Source organism: Amphiprion ocellaris, chromosome 21, assembly GCF_022539595.1.
Source record: "Amphiprion ocellaris isolate individual 3 ecotype Okinawa chromosome 21, ASM2253959v1, whole genome shotgun sequence".
NCBI classification, from domain to species: Eukaryota; Metazoa; Chordata; class Actinopteri; family Pomacentridae; genus Amphiprion; species Amphiprion ocellaris.
Genome location: NC_072786.1, coordinates 22,054,873 through 22,067,560, shown reverse-complemented (window position 1 = coordinate 22,067,560; position 12,688 = coordinate 22,054,873). Strand labels below are relative to the sequence as shown.

At 40.6% G+C, this 12,688-nt stretch overlaps 1 protein-coding gene across 1 annotated transcript in view; it reads left to right on the top strand.

The window, feature by feature from the left end:
• Nucleotides 1-12,688, top strand: part of efcab6 (EF-hand calcium binding domain 6) — an 82,998-nt gene that overhangs the window by 15,445 nt on the left and 54,865 nt on the right. The window contains exon 5 of the mRNA XM_055006864.1: nt 9,034-9,170. Within this exon, the coding sequence (XP_054862839.1) occupies nt 9,034-9,170 (137 nt within the window). The remainder of the gene's footprint in view (nt 1-9,033; nt 9,171-12,688) is intronic.

Below are 12,688 nucleotides of genomic sequence, written 5' to 3'. Positions count from 1 at the left end.
CCCTTATTATCCCTCTGAGCTCCACTTTAATGCCGCCTGTCTCTGGCACTCTGGAGCCCAACCAGAGAGAAATTAGCCCTCTAATTGACAGACAAAAGAAAGTTCATCCCTCTGCTCTGTGATGATCGCTGTCTCATCTCCTCTTGCTTTTCTCTCTTTTCTCTTCTCTTCACGCTCCCTCTGTCACTTAGCTGTTTCTCCTCCTCTGCTCCCGTTTGTGATCTCCCTTCATTCCCCTCCAACTCTCCATCTCTTTTCGTCTCCCCCTTTCATCCCTCCTCTTCAGAGAGCCATCCCATCTCTCTGTTTGTCTCCTTCCCATAATTCATAGTGACAGGAAAGGTTGGAGCGAGTGCGGCGGAGCTCCAGTGTCTTTTCCAGCCTTGTCGTTACATACTGTTTACAAGTCGACGCAGTTTAAGTGAAAACACAGAAATGTAGTGTCGTCTGTGGCACTAAATGTTTGATAGTGTTGACATGTGAGGACTGGTGCTTCACTTGCATATTTATTATGACACAGCTATCATCCTGTCAGGTTCTGTGATTCAACTTTTGCTCTTTCATGGGAGTTTTATGCACGAGGTTTCAATTCACGCACATTTTACCCATACAGGAAAAGTTTACTGATTTAAACATGTGACCTTCCATAGTCTCTGTACATGCTGCCAAGTCAAACATCCATCCAGCATTATCTATATACTGTTTAATCCTAATTAGGGTTGCTGGGGACTGGAGCCTATCCCAGCTGACTTAAGCTTGTTTTATGCTTGCCACATCCATGAGGTCCGTGTGGCTCCGAGGGACAAATTACATCATTTTAGCAGCCACGCCCCCCTCACGTGACACGGAAAATTTCCGTGTCGCACACCTCCAAATTTTTCTAACTACGCAGATGGAGATACGCGGTAAGCTGGTGGAAGAACAGGAGCTCCTAGCAGCAGAAGTTCAGAAATCCAGGCATTTATACGATTCATCACACAGATCACTGTGATAACTGGGTTATGAACAATTGATGGTGTAAAATTAAAACTAACTGCGGAAATGCAGCTATTCGGTAAAATGCCATGTTGTAAGTGGTGTAAACAATGGCAAACTTGTTCTACTCTAGTTTAGTTCAAGAGCAGACTAGGTAGACATGTGTTTGTGATACACTGCCCCCTGCAGTTTGGGAGTATAAAGTCACACACGGTCTCTCGAGCAGATTTCCAAGCGTCTCATTTACGCATGGTTCGTTCATGCAGAAAGCAAAACCCAGTCATTAGGGTGAAGGTAGGGGACACCCTGGACAGGTCACCAGTCTATCACAGGGATACATATAGAGACAAACAATCACACTCCCATTTTTAGACGCTGTAGTGACCGGAGAAAACCCACGCGTGGACAGGAAGAACATACAAACTCCATGCAAAGATCCCGGGGAGGCAGTGGTGGCGCAACGGTCAAGTCTCTGGACTACTGATCAGAAGGTCAGATGTTCAAGCCCCGATGTGGCCACTGTTGGGCCCTTGAGCAAGGCCCTTAACCCTTCCTGCTCCAGGGGTGCTGCACTGTGGCTGACCCGTCGCTCTGACTCTGAATTGGGGAGATATGCGAAAATCAGAATTTCCCCTCATGGGATTAATAAGGGATAATAAAATAAAATAAAATAAAGACGAGAATCTTCTAGCTGCAAGGTGCTAACCACCAAGCTACTGTGCAGCCCCCAAGTCAAACAGAACTTGTGTAATGCAAAATTGCAGGTGAGGTGGGAGCCTGGAGTCACAAACACATCGCATTAGTCATTAATCATCACTCTAATTAAGCAGCTGAGGAAGGTACATGCTCAACAAATCACTGAAGGTGTTTCCTGTATTTAAACAGGTCAGCTAAATTAAGCAAAGCAGTCTAAAGATCCAATGATGGCACACATTCATTTCTCTTCATTTTATTTCTTAATTTATCAGTTCAGTACTGTCTGAACTCCCTGTTTGTTGAAATTTTTTTTCTATCAGATGGTGAGAGACTTCTGTATTATGCCTACATCAATCTTTAGCATTGATTTGCAAATATTTATCTGCACCTTTATTGGTTTTTACAGTAATTTACTTAATGTGTTCATAATGTGCATGGGAACTGGATAAAAAGTCATGTTAGAAAGGTAATATTTAGCACCAAACAGTGGGTGGAACATTATAAAATTATATGCTAAAGACTGAAACACACCAGTGAAAAGTTAATCTGAATTGGTGTTTTGCACTGTGGATCAACAAAACTATTACACATTTTAGAACATTGTTAATGTGGTAAATGACTATTCAAACTGGAAACAGCTGATTTTTAATGGAATATCTCCATAGGGGTACAGAGGAACATTTCCAGCAACCATCACTCCTGTGTTCTAATGCTACATTGTGTTAGCTAATGGTGTTGAAAGGCTCATTGATGATTAGAAAACCCTTGTGCAGTTATGTTAGCACATGAATAAAAGTGTGAGCTTTTATGGAAAATATGAAATTGTCTGGGTCACCCAAAACTTTTGAACAATAGTATATGCAGACTTGCAACTTGATTTTATTTCTTTGCATAGAACAGGTTATTTTCTAAGATAGTTACTCATTATTTAAGTCATTCAGGAGAGGAGGCTTGAATGCCTCCACTGCCAGTTGCCCAACATGCAAAAGAGGTCAGTAAAATGTATTTGTGTGGCATGTAGCATTAAAAAGAACAAGCAAACAACAAATAAATGAACAAAAAAGCAATTATTTCCAGTTTACTGGCATAGACACAGACGCTGGATACCTGGACAAATCTGCATAGACAAATGCCTCTGGGTGTCAGAGGGAAATATGTCCTTTAGTAATTTGAGTGAACTGACCATTTAAATGTGCCATTTGGAGGAGGAACATCAGACCTGCCTGTGGGTCAAGGCTATTGAGCTCATACTAATCAGCTGAGAGGGTAACACAGACATGGCGGAAGGACAGGCACGCACACTCAGGGCTCGCTGGATTAGCATATAACAGGCCGGTAAACAAAAACAACAGAGCTTTCATTAATTAAGGACCATGGGGCTGGGCGGGCAGACGGATGGGCGAGGGCTGCTGAGACACTCCGAGCACGGCACAGCGCCAGGCCTCCAACCACGCCAACCAGAACACAGCTGCCTAATGGAGCGCTGGCACCGCTGAAGGACAGGGGAGTGGAGAGAGGGGGAAAAGAGAGAAGCAAAGAGGGGGAAAATGGAGCTAAAAATTTAATAATCAAGGAATTTGTTGCTGATAAAAGGCAGAGGGAGGCATGGGCTGAAAGACAAAAGGGGAAGAAAGAAAGGGAAACAAAGTTTGTAAGGGAATCGAGGAGAGGTGGAAACAAAGGCAGATAAAAAGAGAGGGGGAGTGTGTGTGCAGAGGGAGAGATGAGATGGAGATAGAGACGGAGATTGGATGATATCCCTCTGTCTCTGTTCATTAATACCGTATGATCTCCTCTCTCCCTCCTTTGTGATTTTAACACATTTCTAATTAGCACAGAATCCTCTAAGTTGGAGAGGGAGGGAGGGATGGAGGAGATCGAGGGGATAGAATCATATTTATATCTGTCTTTAATAAATTCACTTTCATTTGATCTTTTTTTAAACGCACAGGCTGCTGCGAAGCGCCTCTTCCCTTTCCCCTGACTCTGGCAGAATGAAAGGTGGTGTAAATGCGGGGCTAATTGTTATGCTTGTAAGGAGGCTTGCACGGTAGCTGAAGTTGTTAGATTACAAAAAGTGGAGATTTTTAAAGTTTTACTGCTGCACAAAAAGCCCTTTGTGGTTTAAAAGGATAATAAAAGAAAATCTGGTACTGTAGAAACATCACCTCATCCGGTGCTTTTAAATAAATGGTGAACCGTAGAATTTCAGAGGTCAGCATCTATATTTTTGCTCCAGCTGCTCTATTTTGTGCCGTAGCATAGAGACAATGTCAGTGTAGCACATGAGGGAGGCTCTCTCCACGTCTTTCACTGAGAGACTTGGCAGCTCGTCTAATCAGAGTGCAATTAGACAGAGGCTTCTCTGGGCGACAGAAGACTCTGATTACCCAAGAGTCACTGGGGGTATATTTAGTATCTGTGCTCCTGTTCCTGCGTGGTTAGTGAGGCGCCCTGGAGCTACAGAGTGAGCTGGTGCATGGCACAGGCTTTGGAAGACAGGCCTGGCTGGACCTGGCTGGGCCTCTCGCTCAGACTTGCTGACTGACTGCAACTGAGCTCTAACAATGTCAACCTGATCCAAACCCTCATCATCCGGCTTCCCAGAGTGTGTGGAGGCTCCAACTCGCACACATCAAACCCCTTATGCATGTTGCTACTCACTGCTCTGATCCTACACTGCTCATCATTCTAAACGGATGTACGCTCATCTACTGATTTGCCTTCTATTCCCTGTTGGGGACTTAAGGAACAAGAGTTCATAACTAGCTGCAGCTACATCAGTGAGCTAAAACATCATGACTAGCTCTTAACTTGTTGTTGGTCCTTTGTATGCCCCCAAAAGCGCTAACCTGGCAACCCAACCCAAACAGATCTCCGCCCATATTACGTTCCTTTACAGATAAACTCCATTCTCATATATGCTTTGAAAGAATTACTCATCAGAATGTCCACATAAAAAGGCAGATGGGAGGATGGAGGTATAAATCAGCAACAAGACATTCATCCAGGATGATGGAGGTTTTGTGTCTTGTGTGGAATCATTACTCCTCCATGCAAAGTCACAGAGTTATGTGACAATCGGCGTACATTTGTCTGTCTGTCTGTCAGCAACATTACTCAAAAACAGACAAACAGATTTGGATGAAATTTTCAGGGAAGGTCAGAAATGACACAAGGACCAAGTGATTAGATTTTCGCAGTGATGCAGCTTATAGTCTGAATCCACGGATTTGTTAAAGATTCTTAGATTTAATTTTTCACTTTTTTTTTTTAAAACTTTCAGTTTTCACTTGTTTGGTGAGGTTAAGTCATCAAATGTGAATGATTTGGTTTAGGAAACATCATGTTTTAGGTTCAAATATGACTCTTTTACAACTTGTTTGGAGATTTTCTGTTTTTGGGTTACCAGGGTGACGAGTCTCACCACATCTAATATATGGGCTGTTTGAGAAGGAGCTATTGTAAAGCACAACACTTTCTCCTTTTTAAATGGCAAGAATGTGTTGATTAAAAATGTATTTGTGATATGTTACAAATAGAATCCAGAAGAAAAAAAAAAGTTTTCCTCAAAGCATAATGGCACTTTAGTTGTATGGGACTGTAATTTTTGGGAGACAGAGCATTTCTCCTAACCTCAACACAATGAGCATTAGAATCATTTATTATCAGTTCCTAAATGGCCTACAGCCCACACGGCTGTCTGCACTACCCACTATATAAAGCAGATACATGTGGCTGGAGTCACCAGGCTGTGATCCTACTCTCTTTTTATTCCCTTTCCTTGCTGTGGTCTGTAGGGTCATTAAGTAAATTATTGTAAGCACAGCAAACCAGGGCCTGTTGTGGATTTTAATTGTTACTTTTTGATGAGCTTTAGTCAAATTTTTAATGTGAAATTAAGGTGTTTTTGCATTCAAATAACCAAAATAGTCAGCTGCAGCAACAAAATGTCATGTGCAGTGCCAGTATTAGATTATGAAATGTGAAAGTACTCTTGATAATCATAGCAAAGAACATAAAAACACAATTTAACAGAAGTATGTTGCATATTTTGTATAGAACACGTATTTCATTTGTGTAAACTCTGCTTTTAAAGGCTTTGATGCAAGGCAAGTTTATTTCTACAGCACATTTCATATGTAGAGGCAATGAAATGTGCTTTGCATATTTAAAAGCAAAAGATAATTTAAGGCAAAATGACAACAACCTCAATAAGCTACCTCCCTATGAACTACTCCCATTTCTGGTCATTTTAATGGAATTTTAGTGAAACATGATGGTTTAATTTAATTGTTTGCCAGTATTCCTTTAGCCTGTTTTATAATTCAGCACTCTTATTAGCACAGCAGTTAATGAGCTGTCAAGTTGTCATGTGAATTTGATCATAACATACTTCTGTAATCTATTTTCAACAGCGCATAAACAGTGGAAAATTGTGTCTATAGAGACAGGCCTTTAACTTTCTTAGTGATTTCAGTCTAGTACTGAGTAGCTGCAGTGGCAAGAAAAAGTCTGTCAGCCTTTAAGATTGACCAGATACTGCTTTTCTGCGCCAGTTAATCTTAAAATGTGATTTTATCTTAATATAAGTCACAACTATAGACAAACACAATGTAACTCAGACATCTTCTGCAATGAAAATCCAGTTTTTACCTAGTTGACATGTCATTATGGTGATTTTAAATACTAGCGATTAAATGTTACTGATTTTAAATACTACAAGAAATGAATTAAGCAGTCAACTCCATATGTTAGTTTATACACTACTGTTTGAGGTCACTTAGAAATGTCCTTATTTTTGAAAGAAAAGCATTTTTTTTTCAATGAAGATAACATTAAATGAATGATAAGTCCAGTGTAGACATTGTTAATGTGGTAAATGACTATTCTAGCTGGAAATGGCTAATTTTTTAATAATAGAACATCTCCATGGGGTACAGAGGAACATTTCCAGCAACCATCACTCCTGTGTTCTAATGCTACATTGTGTTAGCTAATGGTGTTGTAAGGCTCATTGATGATTAGAAAACCCTTGTGCAGTTATGTTAGCACATGGATAAAAGTGTGAGTTTTCATGGAGAACATGAAATTGCCTGGTTGACCCCAAACTTTTGAACGGTAGTGTACTTCCAATTTGAAACTGCAGAATACCACAGACAATTTTAAAACAGATTCAGACTCTCTAGGGTTTCATATGTAATAAATACGAAGAATCAATCCTGTCAGCTTGCAGGGTAGATCTTTCTGTGTGATTCTTCTTCTTCACAGTTGGTTTTCTGGCTCATACACGCATGGCTAAATTACTCCAACAGAAAATATTTTCATCACACATGAAGCACATCTTCATCTCGTTTTCAAAAAGGTCAAAAACTTGGAAGAAAAGTCTTTTCAATTTCTAACATTTCCGTGAACTATTTTTGGTGATGTTTCAAAATACGCAAAAAATATGTTATGGAGCAGAGAGTAGTTTCACAGTGTTTGTTCAAGTCTTTATTCAGGAGGTTCAGGTGGTGGGTTCAAACTGCAGATCCAAACAGAGTAAAGAAGAGAAATGTGTACAGGAATATCTAAACCATTTTCGGGTTTGAAAGAATTATTTACATGGACAAATGTTTTTAAGTAGCTTCTTTACTGAACCGTTCTTCCTCAGCAGTATTCTTAGATCATCTGGTGTGAACTGTTTTCAGCTTCATGCAAATCAACAGCTCTTGATTATTTCTTTTAAGACCTTTGTTTTTTGTTCTGCACTTTAGTCAGTTCAGTCAAAGTAGCATTGACCCACATCTCCAGTCTTGTTTCACCACTGAGGTTTGCTAACTCTTGACTCCAGTCCGCTTTCATTTATATTATTATCCCGTGAATTCACACTTTTCCCAGCTCACACTGTGAAAGTTTTCTATATGGACAAAAACAATGCAATGATTTGTGTGCCACTTGTTAAAATACACTCCCTGTCCAAAAAAAACAAAGTCTCCACCTGGATTTAACTAAGCAAATAGGTAAGAGCCTTCCATTGGATAATTACTGCAGTGATGACTACGTTTCAGCTGCAACAACTTATTTAACCCTAGCTGATGCAGTGAGGAGCTTCTCATTTCTTAAACAACCGTGTCAGAAGACATATCCTGTGGTCATGGAAAGGATGTTAATCTGTCACAGAAAGGTCAAATTATTGGCCTGCATCAAGCAAAGAAAACAACTAAGGAGATTTCTGAAACTACTAAACTCAGGTTAAGAACTGTCCAACACATTATTAAAACCTGAAGGATAGTGGAGAACCATCATCTTTGAGGAAGAAATGTGGTCTGATGAGTCTAGATTTACCCTGTTCCAAAGTGATGGGGGCATCAGGGTAAGAAGAGAGGCAGATGAAGTGATGCCCTCATGATGGCTAGTGTCTACCAGCCTGTGGGGGTTATGGTTATGATCTGGGGTTGGTCAGGTTCAGCAACGTTATGTTCCCAAAGAATGAGGTCAGCTGACTACCTGAATATACTGAATGACCAGGTCTGTCCATCAGTGGAGTTTTTCCTTCCCTGATGACATGGACATGTTCCAAGATGATGATGTCAGGATTCATGGGGTCACATTGTGAATGAGTGGATCAGGGAGCATGAGATGGATTGACCTCCAAAGAGTCCAGACCTCAGCCCCACTGAGAAACTTTGGGATGTTCTGGAGAAGACTTTGTCCAACTCTCCCATCATCAATATATGATCTTGGTAGAAAATGAATGCAACTCTGGACAGAAATAAATGCTGTGACATTGCAGAAGCTTATTGAAATGATGCCATGCCGAATGTGTGTCATTCTCAGAGCTAAAGGTGGTCCAATGAAATATTAGAGGTTGTGGCTTTTGTTTTGGACTGGCAGTGTAGTTTTACTGTGACTTAGCTGAAGATCTCTAACACTAAATTATACATAAATACAGATAATTTCAAAGAGTTTCTTTTTCCTGTCACTGCAGCATCCTGTAAATACATGTTCTGATTTTCAGTAATGACCCACATGAGCACATCTTTCTCAAGCTGCTGCTCTGAACCATAAAACTCTCTGTTAGTACTTTACTGACCTATAATCCTTTTCAGTGCCCTCCCTCCTCCTCCTCCTTTCTGTTTCATCTGTCTACCAGAGATCTTTGCATCTCCTCTTTGCTCTCTCCCACCTCATAAGTTGTCAGCACTTGGGGGAACAGACCCAGGCTTCCACAGATCAAGGCAGGCGTGTCAATAACTGTGTTCACAGAGATGAAAGCTCCGTTGAGCTGAGCCTCACAAGTCGGCTGGGTTCAGGAGTTCACAGGCGCCGCTGAGGTGTAGTGCTGCTGTTGCTGTCAATCACTGTGTATAAACCCTGCAGATCGGAGGCAACCTGAGGGCTGTGATCAGACTGTTCCGCCTGTTTGACTACAAGCGAGAAGGACGCATCCAGCAGCAAGAGTTCCGCCACATCCTGGACAACTACTGCATCCGGCTGACAGATGAGGAGTTTCACAGGTGGGGTTTCGTTTTATACATCTGATACCGTTTGTCACAACCGACAACACGTGAAATCTGTTGCAAAGGCCTACAAAATGCACGTAGACAGATTAGTTCTCTTGTTAGTAGGGTGAAATTCCTGCCAATATAATGGTGTTTTAAGTTCATGTTCTGGTCCAAAAGCCAAAAAACAAGCATTAAGTGCTGGAGGTATCTTTCAGGCAGCTCTAATAACACTTAAATTATGTTTCTAGTTTATTACAAATTAGATCTATGTTTGTTTTGTAATTATTTTTGGAAGTACATCTTGCAATATGGGGTTGCTCACCAAGTTGATTGCTGAACTGTGGGAATCCATCAGTATTGCATAAAGATGTCAGACAGTTAAATAAACACGAGCAGTCAGACGATCAGACAGACTGGAAACGCACTACTTGGTTTGTTGAAAATATTAAAATAGAAAACCAAGGGAGTTTGTGAAATTTTCCCTCAAGCTGTCTGTTGCAAACATTCACCAAAGCTTGCAGATCAGCAGCCTGCCTCCACCTTACCTAACCCACCATCCTTACCTCAGTAGAGCACAGCCATGAGTAGACGTCAGGTTCCACATCGTTTTCTCACAACTACATCCAATAATAAATCTTCTTATCAAGGCCAAATCCTTTGAAGTCCCAAACTAATTTATTATTTATATGGGTTTAGCTCTCAACAACTTTAAACCTGCAAAAAAAGATTTTTTTGGCCATCCTCAGGCAGCAGAAGCAAACTGTGAACACAATATAGGTATATAGTATATCATCACATTGGAGGTAATTTGGTCAAGTTGTTAGCAAACACATCCAGCATTCCCTGAGCAGCGCTGTCATTCATTTCTACTATGTTTGTCTGTAGCTGGTGAATAAGTCCAGTGTTCATGCTCCTGATTTTGGTCTCCACCAACTCTAAAGGGAAATATGTGACACTTTAGCTGCTCAGTGCTTGACAGTGTTCAAAGTTTAGTCTCAGAGTATCTGTCTGCTCTTTGCTGAGCAGGTAGTGGTAGTGTAGAGCAGCTTTTTTAAAAAATCATTTTGTGTGGAAACAGCTGGCTGCTGTGGCCTAAAACAATGGTATGAGAGCAATGAGAGTGAGTTGAAACAGTCAGATGGATAAACAGTGAGCTGTAACTCACTGTTAATCTCTGTAAAGCAGATAAGAGCAGAAGATTCAGCTGAACCTCTGCAGGATCATTACTATGAGCATCCTCTTTTGGTGTTTTCACATCACCTTTAATGTAACGGAAAATATTCTACGTGCCTCTGAGGGAAAAAAATCACAGTCTTAGTTTGTATCATCGTAAGTATTATGATGCTTATCATAATACTAATAATGCAATATGTGATACAATACCAGCAAACACCAGGAAGTTACTGTGCAAGGCCAAGTAATACATACACATCAAACACAGAAGCCTTTGTAAAAACATGGATGATTTTGTGCCAGGCTTTTGTGCTGAATAAACAAGATTCTGTACAACATTAGTGACCTTCAGAGGTGCTGATAGGTGGGTTTTATTCCCTTGGGACAGAGCCAGCAGACTGTTTCCCCATAGACTGTATATAAAGATGGACACGCCCAGTGTTCTGTCACCTATAGGTTTCCAGAAGAGTGGTTTTAAAACCCAGCATGGAGGCTCCAACTGTTGTCCTCTTGGCAGTGTCTCACTCCTTGATTGTAAGTTAATCCATGAGAAGATTTGGGAGTGAGTGGAGCTGAGGCAGGCCATGCAAACCTGTCTGGCTCATGACCTGTCATATGACCACATCCACTTTTCACTTACAGCACCCACACCACTGAATATGCATACCTTTAATGCCTGATACAATTTAAATGTGTTACTGTGTAGCTTCACATATGACCTAAATTAATATTCCCAAAATGTCAAACTATTCCTATAAGATACACATTCAGCTTATATAGGGCTGCTGCTGCCAGTAAGGCGATTAAGTGATATTTGTAGCTGAAATCCACTCACATGTCAGTGTACCTTTAAAGGTGACTAACAGTCTATGTTTGCAGTGGACACCTGGGACAGGTTGCTAGTCTATGGGTCTATGTCTGGTGTAATATAATCACACATGCATATAGAGCTGCAAAAGCATCTTAAATAACAGTCTGATTGACACTGATTTACAGTCCATATCACGAGCTGCCTTCATGTAACAACAACAACACAAGTAGAATAAAAAGAATAACAGTCTTAGTTCTGCATCACGTTGTCCGCAAAATGAAGATGCAGTAAATTTCTACTTGATTAATAGGTGTTTTCTGTCTGGAAATGACATAAGCAAGTGACAAAAGACAGTAAGTCATTTTGTTAAAAATGACAATGATGCATTTTAACTAGTCCTATGTTTTTACTAAATACGCCATGTCCTAAATTCTCTCTGAAAAAATGGCAAATACTTCATTTTAAACAGTTCTTGTAATTTCTAACAACCTTTCTGCATGTCTCCACTGGGAATTTGTTCCACTCCAATTGGTGAGAATTTCCAGGTCTTCGATTTTGGAAGATTTCCTTACTATCACTCTGGTCTTTGGTTCTCTCTACAGAATCTCAGTGGGATTCAGTTCTGGACTCTGGCTGAGCTGCTCTAAAATGTTCAAGTTGTTTTCTGTTAATCATTTCTTGAATTCTTTGGCTTTCTCATGATACCGTTTACATTGAAAAGATTATCTGTCCCATCAGCTGAGAAACACCCCAAAGTTTCACATTTCCACCACCATGCTCAGCTGTGGAGATGGTGTTTTTGGGGTTGAATGTTCCTCCTTTCTTCCACCAAACGAAAGCCACGTCCTTGTGTCAAACAACTTTATTTTCAGCTAATCCAACCAAAAGCGTTCATCTTAGTCCCAGTGAGCTGTTGTGTGTTGTGTGAGTGGAGTCGGCGTCCATGGAGACCAGTCTTGCTCAGTATCTGCTGCAGTGTCTGTCTTGAGATGCTGGCATCACCAATGCTCACATTCATCAGGATAGTGTTGGTGGTGATCTTTGGATTCTTCCTGGAATCTCGCTCTACCATTCTTGCCAGTCCCTGTTGAGATTTGCAGTGCAGAACTCCTTGTGCTTTTTAATGATGATTTCCATTCCGGCCACTGGCACTTAAAAACACTTAGATTTGGCTTTATAGCCTTTGTAAATTTCTTGTAAGCAGCCATGACACAGAACTGGAGCTTCTCACTGAACTCTTTGGTTTTAGCAATGACTTGCCATTGTCTAGTTACTAACTAAGGAACTACCAGCTGTTTGTAATCTATCAGAATGCTGTAGAACATGGTAGAAAGGACCAGAACTATGGAATGATATGGAAAATGTATGAATAATTTTGGACAAGGCATTTTAAGTTAGAATGCATTTAAAAACATATCAGTGGTTAGAATTTATCAGTAGCATCTGTAATGTGTCATTTCTTCTTTTTTTGGCCACTTGTTAGGTCATTTTCAGCCAGAAGAAAACTATTGGTCGAATAAAAATTCACTCTCTAAATTTAGCATGG